This window comes from Manihot esculenta, chromosome 14, assembly GCF_001659605.2.
Source record: "Manihot esculenta cultivar AM560-2 chromosome 14, M.esculenta_v8, whole genome shotgun sequence".
Lineage (NCBI taxonomy): Eukaryota > Viridiplantae > Streptophyta > Magnoliopsida > Malpighiales > Euphorbiaceae > Manihot > Manihot esculenta.
In genome coordinates this window covers 11,024,678-11,042,430 of record NC_035174.2, presented here as the reverse complement: position 1 = coordinate 11,042,430, position 17,753 = coordinate 11,024,678, and the positions used below count along the sequence as shown (strand labels likewise).

General features: G+C 30.6%; 1 protein-coding gene across 1 annotated transcript; it reads left to right on the top strand.

The window, feature by feature from the left end:
* The first annotated feature begins 15,523 nt into the window (after positions 1 to 15,523).
* On the top strand, positions 15,524 to 17,232 carry LOC110630923 (36.4 kDa proline-rich protein). The gene is made up of 2 exons (XM_021778573.1): positions 15,524 to 16,162; positions 16,986 to 17,232. Exon 1 carries the CDS (start codon positions 15,589 to 15,591, stop codon positions 16,150 to 16,152), a length of 564 nt encoding a protein of 187 aa, XP_021634265.1. The 5' UTR covers positions 15,524 to 15,588; the 3' UTR covers positions 16,153 to 16,162; positions 16,986 to 17,232.
* The last annotated feature ends 521 nt before the right edge of the window (positions 17,233 to 17,753 follow it).

Genomic DNA, 17,753 nt, shown 5'->3' with positions numbered 1-17,753 from the left:
AGATAAAAAGAGCAAATGAGAGTCAGAATCTCGCCGATAGCGTTAGACTTTTCTTCCATTGGATTGAGCTCGTTTGTTATCGTCGGTTTGTATAATTTCTTTGGTTATTTCATTTTTTGTTTGTTGTTTTGTTTAGAAGAAAGTTTTTTAGAATTTTGGTATTGGTTTGTCGATTTGGTTTTTTGGTTTGGATTTGTGATGATATTTTTACAAAAACAGTATTTTATGCATTGAGAGATTTTTCACGGCTTTAATTCGGCATCTCGAGGATCGCATTACTGCGTCTGGTGATAAATACTCCCGTCAGTCTTTTAGCGGTCATGAGCTCCGTCGAGCTGCCTCTCTATGCATGAGTTTATCGAAATTCAAAGGCTTATGTTGCTGGATTTGGGTTGTGCAAGGTCTTGGTTCTTCTACTCATATATCATTTTTCTGGTCCTATTGGTTTTACATGCCCTTATTCTTCTTTAAGTGTTGATTTTTTGGACATGCGATTGTTCACTTGAATTTCGATGGTTTCTACAGTAGTTGAAATGGAAAGCTTGATTTTTTATTTTTTTTTTGCAGTAGTTGTCTGGTTTGCTTTTCAGAGAAATGGAGTGGGCTGAATTTAGATGAGGTGTTTTGTTGGCTTAGGTTTAGATCCTTGGTCTTTTGTTTTTGTAGTTGGTTGCCCTATAAACTTTTAGCGCAAATTATTGTATGATAATATTAAATATAAAGAGAACTAAAATTTAATAGTTATTAGAATAAATAAAACTTTATTAAATAAAATTCAAAATCTCAACAAATATACAAAACTAATTATTTAAAAAAAATAGAAAATTTGAAATATGGACCACTAATCAGTCTTTTTGGGAATTTTATTACAATACATCCTTAAAATAAGAAAAGTTTGCAATATAACCATTTCAATACTGGGTTCATTCTGATTTATCATTCACAACCTCTACATATCATAAAAATAAAAAAAAACTATATATATATATATTGTCAATTGCTCCCTTATATAAATCTATTGATAAAGAAGAAGAAGATAAAGAGAAAAGACATATTAAAAAAATAAATTTATTTTATTATGGTTATTGTTAATATTATTTTATTTTAAATTTAATGTTTTATTGTTACACAACAATTATTTTAAAAAAAATCAAGGCATTATATATATTTGTTTTTGTAGAAAGAAGAAATTGGGGGAAGCCACGATCCCGCTGCGGACAAAATACGAGGAGGGGCGAGACATGAAGTGACAACAATGAGGCCCGATTGAAAGTTCCGATCTGGAAATTTTTAATTTTTTTTTATTTACATTAGACAATTATTCAAATAATTTAATAGTATAATTATAATATGATAAAATAATGAATATATAAAAACTGGCAGCAGAGAATAGAATCATTCTGTTTTCACGTGAAATCCATGTGCAATGACTGTGATCGTATCATTACCCATTTCTACATGAGTCCACAAGGTCTAGATTAGTGGCATCACACTAATGATTAGTCAAGTATTTTTTTTAACCCCTAAATATTATTAATAAATTATAATTTACTCATATTTATATATTAATTTCAATATTTTTAAATTTAACATTTAAATTTTTATTTAAAATTAATCTTTATATTTTTTTTATAAATTCATCTCTAAACATTATAATCACTAATGACTTTTTATATTTATAAATTTATTTCTTTATTTATTAAATTTTAATATTTTATATATGAAATAATAAAATAAATACTTTTAGTCTCATTAAATAAAAAAATCTCTAAAAAGAAAAAAAGTTATAAAAAAATTATTCAAACTTACATCTAAATGAAAATTTTTTCTAAGATGTTAAAATTTAATAAGCATATGGAAAATTATTTTGTAAAAAATTTTAAATATTTATAAGTAATTATAATATCTATAGATTAATTTAAAATATATATAGAAATAAATTATAATTAAAGGAAAATTTTATTAATACAATAAAATTAATAAAAATATATAGATTAAATTATATATTTTATTAAATTTTAATAATTAAAATGTAATAACATTTATTTTTAATTGATTTTAGGACTGCTAAAAGAAAACGTTAAACCAGGGTAGAATTTTTATTATCCCAAAAAAAAAATAACTTCAACAAAGCATAGCCACAAGATCACAGCCGACGCAGATCTGATAAACAGCGAACAGGACATCAATCAGTCATTCATGTCCGACAGAATATCTCAACCTTTGGATTTTGCTTTTCTATCTTTTGTTCGGATAGCACCGGTTGGATATTATTTGAATAATTATAATTAAATTTTAAATGGATTTGATTTTAAAAATTAATATTTAATATTTATATATTTTTATTTAAAAATTAATTTTTTTTAAAAATAATTTAAATAAAAATATTTTATTATATAAATTATTAATTAAAATATATAAAATTCGACAAATTCAGATTTTACTCCCGTGGCAATAATCGAATTTAATAGATTTAAATAATTTAAAAATAAATTTAAATATCGATAATATAATCCTTTGGTGGGAGTTAGAATAGAGAATTTTTCGCATGTGGCCGTTTACATCCTACCGAAATTCCGACATGCACTCATGTGTCACGTGGTAAATATAAAAAGGCCTCCGGCTGACAGTTTTGTTAATAAATCAATAATTATAATATTTTAATTACAAATATTTAACGTGAAGCAATTATTTTGCATCAACTTTCAATTTGGATAATTTCAATTGATTTTGTTAAATTTATAAAATTTTATTTTAAATTTTAAATTTTATTAGTTATAATTTTATTATAAAAAATTTTAAAAGTATATTTTAATGTGAAATTTCTAATTTCTCAAAAAATAATAATATACCAATAATTATTAAAATTTTAATTCCTATTACTATTTTTTTATAATAAAATTTTTATTTTTTAATTGCTGCATTCTTATAAATTATTTGTAGTTAGTTCAAATTCTTCAATCTACATATTTAGATATTTCTGAAGTGAATTTGATTTTGAAATTTTTATTGAACTCTAAAATTAATATTTTTATTATGTTGGATCGTCGTCATGCCATTCTAACTACTCATACTTTAACTAGAGAATATATTAGGTATTTTTTTTTATTTGATAAAATTTTATTAATACAACCAGTAGTTTTGTTTTATAAAAATAACATTAATTAATACTTTTATAAATTTTAATAATATATAATTAATATCTAAATAATGTTAAAAATGTAAGATTATGATATTTATGTAAATTGTTAGATACTCTATAATAGTATTTAAATATTTAATGATAATTTTTATTAACTGATATCACATAATTCACAGACCGATAACTATAATTATTAATGCTTTGTTTGATTTAAAATAATTTACTTTTAAGCTTTTTTTATTTTATAAAAATATATTTTAAATATATTTTAATATTTGAAAAAAATTAGTTAGTAACAAAATTTTTCTAATTAAAAACAATTTAAGTCATTTGCTATATTTTTCAAATTTTTCTAATACTATTATATATAAATTTGTTAATTTTTTATTTTTTAAATTAAAATTAAGTAATAAAAATAAATTATTTTATTAAAAAATATTTTTTATATAAAATATTTTTAAAATATAAATTATTTTCTGTAAATAGTTTGATGGTAAATTTTTATATTTTTGTATAACCGAGTAGAGGTTTAATATTATAAATTTTTTTAATTTATGAAGAGGTTTGATATTGATAATTCTTGATAGATTTTGAAATAGTTAGAAATTTATAAAATAAAATAAAAAAATTAATTTTTAATTTATTAATAAATTTTAAATTTTTTTTATAATTATTAAAAAAATTAAAATTTGTTAATAATTTATGAGAAAAAATATTTAGTATTTAATTTATTTCAAAATTTGTCGATAATAAATTTCATGTGAAAAATCACACATTTTTTAATTTCAGAATTTATTTCTTTTTTATTATTATTTTTCCTACGTTTTTCATGTCTTTTTTTTTTTATTTTCTCTTGATTTCTTCACTTTTTCTCATGTTTCCTAATTTTGTCTCCTTTCTCTATTTTTTTCTATAATTATTTTATTTATTTTTTTTTTTTGAAAAGGAGGGATAGAGCCCTTTAATTTATTATACGATCATGAAAAATATTCATACAGTCAGCATCCAAGAGGAGCTTAATACTAGATGAAGGCAAATCAATAAGACTCATACCAAAAACTTCACCATGCGCACTATTCGCAAGATAACCAGCTACCATATTAACTTTCCTATATATTTGCACGACCTTAACCTTCCATTCCCGCCGGATAAGAGCTCTGCAATTAATAACTAAAGACTGCAGTCTATAAACACCACTGCCTTGACCTTGAAGAAGCTGAACAGCAATTTGAGAATCAGTTTGAATAATAATTTTCCGCCATCCCCTACTCCAAGCCACATTCAAAGCATGATATATGGCCCATAATTCTGCCTCAACCACACCACAAACTCCCAACACACAACGAAAACCAAGTAGCCATTTACCAAAACTGTCTCGAAAAGAACCCGCACAGGTTGCAGCTCCTGAATTTTGATGCACACTACCATCTGTGTTGATTGTAATCCACCCTATAGCTGCTGGTGTCCAGGCCACTCTAATCACTCGACATTGACGTTGAATAGAAGAAGGAAAATAACCATTCCATGCTTGATATATTTCCTTAGCCTTGCCCAAGATTAGTGGGCGAGAAACTGATCTTTGGACTCCAAGATTGAAGGACCGTTCATTGCGAAATTTCCAAGCCCACCAAACTGTAACCATAAAAACTACAGGCCAGGGAAGCTCACCAATACAAAAAGAGCTTTTAAGACACCAAGACAACCATTCTCGGATATCAACGAAGCCAAAAAAAGGTTTAGACTTCACTAGCAGGTAATAAATTAAGCCAGCAACTCTTAATAAAGTTGCAATCTCTTAAAACATGTAGCACCGATTCAGACTGAGTACCACAGCTCATACACAAGTCTGAATTAATCCATCCTCTTCGAAATCGCTGAACATTGACCATAATTTTCTCATGGGCAACTTCCCATAGAAAAACCCGCATCCTCTGTGTGCCAGGTGCTTTCCAAATAAGCTTTCATAATGGTAAGGCAACTGGTAAACCACATTTCTCCACTAGAAGAGAGTATCCCGTTTTAACTGAATACTGTCCACTAATGGAATGTCTCCATATTATTCCATCCCTTGAGTTAGCATCATTATGTAGGCAAATGGGGAGTAAAAATGCTAAAACGAAATCAGGTAGCCATAAAGACAACCGATTCCAATCCCATCCATATCCAGGGATCCAATAATATCTCACAACCACCTCTAATTCCAAAGGATCAATAGGAGCAGAAACCAATCGGAAAAGAGGTCCAACCGAAAGCCAATCATCTTGCCAAAACTTAACATCAGTACCACTACGAACGTCAATAGAAACACCATTAGAAACTAATTGGAGGCCCCAGCATAAAGCCTTCCAATTCATAGAGGCACCAGGAGGTACTCGAAGATTCCAAGAAATTCTACCATTATTATATTTCCAAAGAAGACATGAGATCCATAAGTCAGATGGGTTCATAAATGCCCGCCAACATAATTTACCCATCATAGCTTGATTCATTAATCCAAAATTTCGAATGCCCAACCCACCATTTTGCTTTGGATATAGCAAAGTTTGCCAATTAATCAGATGAACAGCAGAATCCCCACTGTTACCATGCCAAATAAAATTACGACAAAGCCGCTCCATTTCCTTACAAATAGACACCGGCAATTTAATAGATTGCATAGTATAAATAGGAATAGAGTTCAAGACTGATTGGACCAGCGTTATTCTCCCTGCTCTAGAAAGTGCACCCGCCTTCCAACCAGCAAGCCGGCTTCGCATATCATCAATCAATCCACGAAATTGTACCTGAGATACTCTACCATGAAGAGATGGTACACCCAAATAACGCCCAAGGTCAGAGACCAAAGGAATTTCTGATTTAGAGGATAAACGAGAGATTGTAGATGTACTCACATTCGGAGAAACAAAAAGGCTTGACTTTAAAAAATTCACCTTTTGTCCAGAAGCATTACAAAAGACAGTTAAACAATTAATAATAACATCCAGCTGTTCTTCCGTAGCTTCAGCAAACAACACCATATCGTCGGCGAACATGAGATGTGAAATCAACGGACCATTGTTGGAAATAGGAAGTGGATGCCACTCCCCTTGTTCCACCGAATGTTTAATAATATTGGAAAGTTGCTCCACACAAAGCACAAAAAGATAGGATGATAAAGGGTCGCCTTGCCGAACCCCACGAGTGGGCAAAAAAGACTCCAACTTCTCATTGTTCCAAAGAACTGACATAGTAGCAGAATGAACACAATGTCTCACATTCGTTCTCCATAAACTGGAAAAATTAGCTTTCTCCAAGCTCCAATCAATAAAGCTCCATTCCAGCCTATCATAGGCTTTTTCTAAATCAATTTTCAAAGCCATAAATCCATTGCCACCGTTCATTTTTCCCATAGTGTGAAGAGCCTCTTGGTAAATGACTACATTATCCGTGATTTGCCGACCCGGAACAAAACTATTCTGCTCTGGTCCAATTAATGAAGTAAGGACTTGTTGTAACCTGTTCACCAAGACCTTCGTAATAAGCTTATAAAGCACATTACAGAGGCTAATTGGCCGAAATTGAGTAATAAATTCAGGGGTAGCCACCTTCGGTATCAATACCAAAACCGTCTCATTAATCATGCTTGGGAGCTCATTGCCTTGTAAACAAAAAAGAACAAAATCAATCACCTGAGTCCCAACTATTGGCCAAGCCTTCTTATAAAATTCAACAGTAAAACCATCGTCGCCAGCCGCTTTACCACTCGCCATCTAGTCCAATGCTAGCTTAACCTCCTCTGGAGAAAATGGTCTATCAAGTTTTGTAATTTGTGTCGTGGAGAGTACAGGATGGGCATATTGGAAAGGAATATCCAAAAGCTCACCCAAATCAGAAGTATACAAATTGCGGAAAAAATTGATGGCCATACCTTTAAGAACCGACGGATCAGTAACAACCTCCCCCAAATCATTCTTTAAAGCAGAAATACAGAATTTTTTCCGTTTGATAGTAGCTGCTAGATGATAGAAATGAGTATTCCGTTCGCCATTCGCTATCCATTCCTCTTTTGATTTCTGAAACCAGTACATCTCCTCTTGGCGTAGAATCTCTTCCAATCTGCGTTTCAATTTAAATTCAAGCTTTACAAGGCTCCTTGTCCGGCTTTCAGCAAGATCTCTCTGAACACCACCTAACCTGCGTAAAAGCCTTCTCTTGTTAGCAAAGATATTACCGAACTGAGTCCTATTCCACTATCCAAGCTGAATTTTTAATGTGCTCAGATTATGAATTAGGGAACGATTTGGATCCCAAGAGCATGCAACTACTTGATCAAACTGAGCATGTAGTGTCCAAGCTGTTAAAAACCGAAAAGGACGAACTCCAAAAGCTAGAACCCCTTGACATTTAATCACAATTGGGACATGATCTGAATGCAATTTAGGTGGATGTTCAACAATAGCATCAACATAATCCAGTCTCCAATCAGTAGATACAAAACATCGATCTAACCGAGCAGCTTGATAGGGGACATTTTCGCCACTTCTCTGCCATGTGAAACCACTCCCAACAAACCCCAGATCAATAAGAGAGTGCTTGAAAATCCAGTCTGAAAAATCCTGAGCTCCTGGAGGATTAGAAGAAGAATATCCACTTTGTTCAGATGAGTCCACTACAGAATTAAAATCACCCGCGACAATCCATTTAGAAATGGATAGACTATTTTCTCCAGAAAGAGATTGCCAAAGCTTCCTCCTTAAATAAATATCAGGGCTTGCATAAACTACACTAAACAACCATTTCTCTCCAGTAGAAAAATTAATTGCTACCGTAATGAATTGAGGATCGGTAACAACTAATTCAATTCGAAAACCATCTTCTGACCAAAGCAACCAAATACCACCACTAAATCCGACTGCCTCAACACGGATCCAATTTTCATACCCCAACAAACCACAAACTTCATCAGCCGCTTCTCCAGAAATACGAGGTTCCACTAAACAAAAGATGTTAGGATGATATAGCCTCTTGTATTCCTGAAAAGCGTTGCGAAAAGTAGATGATGCTGCACCATGACAATTCCAGGTTATAATTATCATTAAAATAAATATTAAAAAGAGCATCATCAGATTAATCTCACAAGGGTATCACATACGCTGTTGGTGCTCCAAAGGAGCAACCAAACTAGCAGAATTCGCCTTATTCAACTCATTCAAAATTGTCCCAGCCACAATCAATGTGACATCATCCTCACTCCCATTGACTGTCTTCTGTCCAGGGACAATATTCGGGCTAGACGGATGAGGGAAAGATGGGTTACGAAAACCTGGTGGATTTGGAGGCACATGATTCAAGACACTCAACCCCACCTGATCTTCAGAAGAAACAACCCAAGATTCTACCCTCTCCTTCCCATTACCAACAACTACAGTATGCTCAACCTCTGCCGCTGCTTTCCTTGATAATCCAATTCTAGTATTAGGTCGTACTTCCCTAGAAGTCGTAGCAGAGGATGGAATTATCTCGACATTAGCATTATTAGCCACAGCCTGACCTCCTCGTCCTCCACGAAACAACCCTCTACCACCACGACTCCCTCTCTGGATTCCACCTCCCCTAGATACTACATTATTTGCCCGGTTGCTAGGACGCTCATCATGGACAGCCATGTGAATCTCCTGAGTGCCCAAACTACCATTATTATGCTCCTCTGGTATGACCTCATCCTCTAAATTAAGTAAAGAGTCAAAACGATTTCCCGTAGACCCATCTGCAACTACCCTTCGAACCTCATCTCTGTCAACTCTCTTAGGCCCAGGCCTGATACTTTGACGATTATCCCTACGTCGATCCCTCCGAACCAACATCCAATCCCCAAAATCCTCAGTAGCAGCGGGATTGACAGGCAAACTCTCAGGCATTTTGTAAGTCTCACGGTTCAGCTCATGACCAACAACAGCACCTTGCTGATTAACAGAATAAGGCTGATTAACCTGCATTGGTTTTATACTAGGACAATTTTCCTTCATATGCCCATACTTACCACACTCAAAGCACACCATATGCAAACCCTCATATTCAATCCGGCGAACTCTACGGTGTAGCTTGAATTTAGATAGAAGGGGCTTAGTCAAATCCAATTCCACACAAACTCTGGCAAAATGTCCTCGAGTCACAAGGCTAGTATTAGAGTCAACTTTAATAGGCTCACCTATTTTACGGGCAATGCGTAACAAAAGTTCCTCATCATAATATTCAATAGGCAAGCAAGGGAAACGAACCCATACAGTTAAACGTTCTAACACATCCTGAAAAGGGTCAAACTCCGGGCACCATTGACGAATAGTCAAGTAGTGGTCAGCAATAATCCAGGGTCCCTCCGATCTAGCAAAGTCCAAGTCCCCAGAATTAGCGAAACGGACCAAAAAGAAATTGTTATCCAAAGCAATAACATCCATTGGAGCAGAAGGTTTCCAGAGTTCTTTCAATCGTCTACACAAATATGTATAGCCTATTGAACGTCCAAAAAGTTTCACAATAAGGGAATTTTTCCAAGGTTGACACAATCGACGTTTATCCACACTCGAAAGTCTAATCACAGGGCAACGATCATCCTCATCATCCTCCTCACCATCCGAAACAAAATGAAACTCATCGTCTTCAGGAGCCATGTCACTCCCAGAAGCTCCCTGCAGTCCTGGACCGTTTCTATTCGTCACTACATCCTTAAAAGAAGGTCCATTAACAAAACCAAGGTTCACAGGATTATTCTCAGTCTCTATCATCGGATGGTCAGCTGAAGAATCAGGATCATCACAAATCTCATTCAATGAAACACCCATCTCACCATCTTTACGTTTCCTGCGTACACTACGCTGGAGAAGATCATCCTCTTCCATCGAAGTCATTATCCTCTAGCTCGCGAACGACAGAGCAGCAAGCGATTGCGGCTGGGTGCGGCGTGCGGCGTGCGGCGTGCGGCAAACAAATGGAATTTGATTCCTAAATCAATATTTTTTAGTTTAATATTTCATAAAGTAAAAATAAAAAATAAAAAGAATTTCAAAGTTTGGTGAGGTTTTCCGTGTGCTTCAGTGAGCAACGATTGTGACAAAAAAAAAAAAAATTAATTTCTTTTTCCGTTTCCGTGTGCTTCACATCAATTCTTTTCTTTTTCTCTCATTTTCTTGTTTTTCTTTTTATTTTATTTTATCTTCAATCATTTCCTTCATTTTATAGTTTTTTTTCTTCTCCATTTTAATTTCTACCATTTATTTTCCATTTTTATTATTATAATTTTATCCCATTTAATTTCTTCATCTTTATTTTTTTCCTAAATATCATGTGTAATCATAAAAATAAAACATTTTTATAATGCACAGAAAAAATTAATCTAAAAATGATAAAATTTATTATTTAATTGAAATAATTTTTAAATTATTAATAAATTTTAAAATCCATTAGTAATTTCAATGAAAAATTCCGTAAAGTAAATATTTCAGAATAAATATTTAGAAAAAAAAATTATTTGTCTCAGTGATTTTTATGATATCTTAAAATATAAATAATAAAAATATAATAATAATAATAATAAAAAGTCTCTCTCTCAATAATGGATATATATGATTGGTGTCCTTGAAAGAGAGAACAGTGATTTAAATAATGAGAAGATGAAAGGGAGAGAGAGAGAGAGAGAGAGAAAGAACAATCACGTCAAGGTGAGGAATGCAAAATCACGGATGCACAACAAGACAAAACAATCCAGCCTCTCATTCATATGATCACACTCCACAGCTTTCTCTCTTCTCACATGCTTGCCTTAGCTGTAATTGCCTCCTCTCTCTCTCTCTTTTCTTTTCTTTTCTTTTCTTTTCTTTTCTTTTCTTTCTGTTGAGACATCTATATATTTGTCTTCAATTATCTATCCCCACACTCCATCATAATGAGGATCTCTACCAACAATTGAAACCCTAATTTATCAATCTATGATACATCCCATATGCTCAATCTCATATATTCATTACTTAGTTTCTTCATTATACAAATACAATATTAATATTTATATTTATATTTATATTTATATTTAACGAGTTAAAATATTTATTAACATAATATTTATATCGAATACGAATAAAATATAAAATTAATATAATTACGATTAAACTGATTATAATTTAATTTTTATTTAATTAAATCAATATAAAATTAACTTTCTACTACTTTTTTTTTTTTAAATAAGAGCAGTTAAACGTAACAATATATTAAAAATAAATTCACATTTAATTTACTTTAAAATTTCAAAGGGAGAATGACTATCCCACTTGCCTCTTCTTTTAGGTCCATCACTTTTAATGCTAAAATGCTATATTAGATCTTTTGTGGTTGATATTTTATATATAAATAATTTTTATAAATATGTCACTATTGCACTCCCAGACTTAGCCTGATGGTAAGTGTATCCGGTTAAACCTGATAGATCTCATGTTCGAATCCCCCATTCCCCATTTCAAAAAAAAAAAAAATGTAATTACAAATAAATAACAAATAAATAGTACGTGATCTTTTGAGTTAAAATGAATAAATAATAATTTTTATATTTTAATTTATCTTACACGATTATTTAGTTTATGAATAACAAATAAAGATAAATAGAATATATTAAAAACTGTTATTTATGTAATTGCAATAAAATTCATTTAAATTAAGAAATATTTTATTTATTCTAGGCTAGTATCCCGAAATTTTTGTGTAAGTAAAATGAAATTAACAAATGAGATTTGAAATTTCATTTAATCAATTAATGCTAATAGATAAGAATTAATATAATTTAATATTACATATATTTTTATATTTTAAGTGTTAAATCAGGATATTTGTGATTAAAAAATATTACTTATCACTTCTGACTTTTTGAATATTTGAATAGTTTTAATATGTTGATGGATAATGTGCTTAACCTTTAAATTAATTAATTAATTAATTATATTTATTATCAATATATTTAAAATTTAATGAATTATCCACATAAAAAATTATATGGAAAAATTAAAACAATAAGTTAAATAAGTGGAATTTATTTGAATATAAATTGATATTAGAATAAAATTATAATTTAAAAAAATTATGATTTTTATCTAATTAATTAAGTAGAGATAATTAAAATTATCTAAAATTTATATGACCTATTTATCAAAATGCTATACTATAATTATAATTTATTTAATTAATTAAATAAATATTATTATACTAAAATTTGAAATTATACTTCTTAACAGAAAAATATTTTTGAGAGTCTAGAATTTATGGAAAAGATAGAAAGTTAGTATTCAAAATATTTTTTTCTCTCAAATCATTAGAACGATTTAAAAATTTTCAATTGTCATTCGATGTGAATATCATATAAATATTTAGACGGTTTATAATTTATCACAATTCAATCAAAATGATCACCGTAAGAAAATAAAAAATATTTATTTTTTTAATATTATTATTATTTTTATTTAAACGTGATTAATAAAAAATTTTATATTTTTATTTTTTTTTACATTCAATCCGATTGAAATGTCAAAAAATATTAAATAAAAAAAATTAGTGTGTTAACTAAATAAAAACCAAATTTTGATAAATATATATTAGATTCCATTTAACCAAATTATACAATTTCAATTAAACATAAGATAATGTGTAGTCATATTTCAGAAAGCCAACATATTGATATGTCTTCTTTTATGTGGACCCACATATTTTTTTAAAAGGAAGTATAGGATTCCTCAATTTCAAATTTGATAATCTAATCCTGGCATTAAAAATGCTTAGCCTATAGCTTCACAGCTTGACATGTGGTGGCTCCATTATTTTAAACTCAAAAATAGATAAGCTTGAAAAAAAATATTATTATTTAATTATATATTATATAAAAAATTAATATTAATTTATTTTTTAATAATAATTTTTTTTTTGAAAAAAAAAATTACCGTCTCCTATTAATTTCTCCATGAGTATGTCAAAAACAAATGGACAACAGGCCTCCATGCTGTGATAGGTTTGATAGTGAAAGTTTGACAAAAATTATGTATTGAAGGGAGGAAGAACTAAGGTTTCCTGTCAGGGAAAGTTGCTCGATATTTAAATTAAAAATTAATTTTAATTTTAATTTATTGATACCGTAATTGTCTCCGTATCTACGAGATCTTGAGTATGAATTTCACTAAAAAATCAATTATAAAATTAATTTAATTTTAATTAAAATTAAAATTTTATAATTTTATAATATTTGTTTTAAAAGCAGAAATTTTATCATATTAAAAATAACTTTAAATAATGATACTTATAAGATAAATCTTAATTAAAAATTAAAAAAATAAAAATTAAAAATTTTTAAATTTATTCAAACAGACTCACCACCACTCTTTGAGTTTATTAAATTTGAAACTTTATCAGTCATAATTAATTTTCATATATACGCTTCTAATATGACTAATGATCAATGTGAACATTTTGTAAAGAAATAATTCAAACTGCGTATATTTTAGAAATTATTCCATACACACATGCACACGGTACTGTAAAATTTGCTGCCATTGTTTATTGCAAGCGAAGCACCTGGGCCTGAAATGTTTTGTGGTTTGAAAGATCAGAAGAAAGCAAAAAGTGAAATGCAACTTGGATTTGGATTGAAATTTCCTGTTTGTCTTGTGATGCTGCACATAGTGATGGTACATGTATCACTTTATTTTTTGAATAAAGTAAAATTTACTTTATGTTTATGACCCATAAATTAAAAAAAAAATCTGATTTTATATTCAAAAAGCAAAAGCAAAAATAAAAATATTTCAATCGAATAACACCATAAGACCCCATATGATAATTTTTTGAAACAAAAAGTTATTTTTGAATAAATCATTACAACTATTTTGAACATATCCTCCAAACTCCAAAGAGCATGGTCATTGCATCTTATTACAGTGGGCAAGGATCCTATGAGCCCCATCCTGTGATGTTCCAAGATTGTTCTTAATCTCAATCTCATCCTTTCTTGGTAAATCATCTGTCTCAATCTTTCAATGGAGCATCTATTTTATATTTGTGAGTTGAGAGTGACTTTAAATTTAAAATCAAACCTATGACAAATACCTTATAAAGAAACATTGTAAGAGTTTTATAATGCAATGTAGAAGAATTTTCTCTTGTCAGTAAAAAGAGCACACTTAATGCTAGTGTTTAATATTATGAGATTTAGAAAATAGAATTTACAGTAGTTGTGTAAATTTAGATGGAGAGAAAAACGTTTTTTCCCTTTTATTCTTTTCCCTTTTGTCCTCTGGTGATATCTAACTGCCTCTCTATGATGACGCCACTTGTCTTTACCACTCAGGTCCGTACGTACAGATGTGTTAGAGTCTCTCTACACGCCAGGCGGCCATTTAATTCCTTTCAGCGCGCATGCAAGCAGGGTTGCGAAGTGACTGAGTCTACCCTCCCTACCTCCTGTCACGTCACCGGACTAGGCTTTTAGAGGATGGAACTGTGCATATGCCTAATTCGGCCTGTTTCATGTTATCGGATTAGAGCGCTCCGTGTGATTTGATTTGTTTATGAGAAAAGTTTGATGGGTCTTTGAGCCTGAGTTTTCTCCTAAGGCTTGGCTTTGCCGTCAGGAGTAGGATGCCCAGCGATCATCAGTGTTTATGCAACTGCTTGAATAATCATCAGTATTTATGCCAACTGCTTGAATTATAATTTTTAACAGCAAGTTAAAATTGACGCAAAATTTTAAAATTAGACTAGAATTAATAAAAATAAAAAGATTATAATTAAAAAAAAAAGGTTAAAGTTGGACTTCTCTTAGCATTTGACCTTTGGAAACTTTCAAAATGATTACAATGAAACTAAATAGTAGTGAGATTAACTAAGGTGAACTTAATCAGTCAGAAAATAAGAATTAATCACTTATTATTAAGACATATAAGTACAATTTCAACACTTGAGCTAAAATTTCTGTCCTATTGTTATAAAGTGATAGCATATATATTATAAGTGGTTAGTCAATAGTTTATATATGCTTAACTACATTTATACAAAATTTTCTAGGTATCCAATCAGAAAACATTCTACCTAGCTATAGCTTTTTTAATTAACTTGGTGTGTTTCACCAATCCCATAATTAACTAATCCTAGTAAAACATAAATAAATTAAGAATAATGGGTCTGATATGGATTCATGTATTATTATTTGTAAGGTAGTTGCCAACTTGCAAATTTTGGCAGCTGCCTTCTAAGCCTAGCCATCGTTCACGTGGTGTGCTCTAGGGTTTTTTTTTTTTTCTTTTTTCTTTTTCTTTTTGTTTTCTTCTACTCCTCAGTCCTCGCTATTGTTTAATTTGCTATATAACACTCAACTCTAACTCCATTATCACTCACTCTCTCTTCTACTTCTTCTTTGCTTTCAATAGAAAAAGCAAGAAGAAGATATGGACTCCTCCAAGATCTCAGCTCTTCTCCTCATTTGCATTCTTTGCATTTCCTCCGCCACCCCAATTTTTGGCTGTGGTTATTGCGGCAAGTATCCACCAAAACATAAGGGCCACAAGGGAAAATCTCCTAAAGGTCCCATTACTATTCCTCCCATTGTTAATCCTCCAATCAACTTGCCACCAGTTATTCCTCCTATTATCAAACCACCAATCACTATCCCTCCTATTGTGAACCCGCCGGTGATCACTAACCCACCAAAGGGAGGTAGCACTCCATGCCCACCACCACCAGGTGCTAAGGCTACATGCCCAATTGATACTCTGAAACTGGGTGCCTGTGTGGATCTTCTTGGTGGGTTGGTGCACATTGGTCTTGGTGACCCAGTTGTGAACGAGTGCTGCCCAGTTCTTCAAGGACTTGTGGAGCTTGAAGCTGCAGTCTGCTTGTGCACCACTCTCAAGCTCAAGCTTCTCAATCTTAACATCTATGTCCCCATTGCTCTTCAACTCCTGGTTACCTGTGGCAAGACACCTCCTCCTGGTTACACCTGCTCTCTTTAGACGACCCAAGTTAAGTGTTTCAACCTAATTTTCTTTTTTATTTTTTAATTTTTATTTTCCTTTTTGGATTTAACACCAACTTTCATTACTTTATTTATAAATCCAAGAATATAACTAGTCTTTAATAATTTGGTTCAAATATAGACTATAGTTATATAATGAGCCACCTAATTGCATAAGCCTATTTAGTAATATCAAATTTTTCTTGGAAGGAAAAGAACTAGATTACGAAATTTAAAGTGACTACTACAGAGTCTCACATGTCCAAAGTTACCAAGAGATTTCCACACCTAGATTCTTGGAAGTTAGAATTTCAGTCCAAGCTAATTATATAAAAAATAAATAATTTTTACTAAAAATTTTTTTAAAAAAATTAAAAATTAATACTGTCATCAAATAAATCAGGCATAGACAAAGTCATGAGGTCAATGCATTATGTAAGCTGGTACTGCTAAATGGTCGAAATATTAATATTAAAATTATTAATAAAATATTTTACATCGATATTTATTTTGATATTATATTAATTAATATATAATAACAATATAAATAATTGTTGTTAAGTCAACATAAAAATATATAGTAACACCTAAAGTTATAAATATTACTAAAAATTAGTTTTTAGTGATAATATTAATTAATATTATTATAATTATAATTTTATAATAATAACATGTAATAATTATATTTTGCTGCTATTTATAATCGCCATTATTAGTTAATATAGTAATAAAATTAATATTATAAATTATAATTAATTATAATATTTATCGTACTGGTAATTTAAGAATTTAAATATTAATTTTATTTTTTTATTTAATTTCTGTATGCAGGTTGGCAGAAATGATTGAAGGACATCGAAATCGACATGAGAGGATGTCGATCGAGCCTTTTTTTTCTTTATCTTTTTTGTTTTTTTCTTGATCGGTAATGGTGAAGATGGATGCTTTGGTATATTAATTTGTAAAACATTTAATTTTTAAAAAATTGTTGCATGTGTGGTTTGTCAGCTTAGACAAGGATGTAATCAAGAGATTTTTATCTCTTATCAGTATTAGATTGCCTTTTGATTTGAGAACCTTTTTCTTTCTTATGCATGTGAACTCCTAAATACCCTTTATATCATAATTAATCATTATTTAAATTAAAATTTTCATTAATAATTCATTCGTATCGAAAATAGCATATAATTCTTGGTTGTACTGTATTTTTAAGTGTGTTTAATTGAGCTGGGATATATAATTAAGTTCATTATCCATAGTTAATCTCATTCAAATTCAAATCCCAGTTGGGGAAAAATCCACCAAAACATGCATGAGAGAGAGAGAGGGTGGTGGTTTTTGGAATTCCAGTGGGCTATGATTGGTGTCCTGTGAAATAGAGCTTTTATGAATGAGAAGAAACATTGTGAGAATTGTGTGGGTGAAGAGTGGAGACCAACCTTAAATTTGTGTAGAACAGCTTTACCACAAATAGTGAGTGATGGAGACATTGAAGCAGCAGCTTTCAAATTATTTGAGAGAGAAATTTCCCAATAGGTTTCAAGAAATTTCTATATCAATACTGTACACTTTCAATCCCCACCCACTGGTTTAATGGAA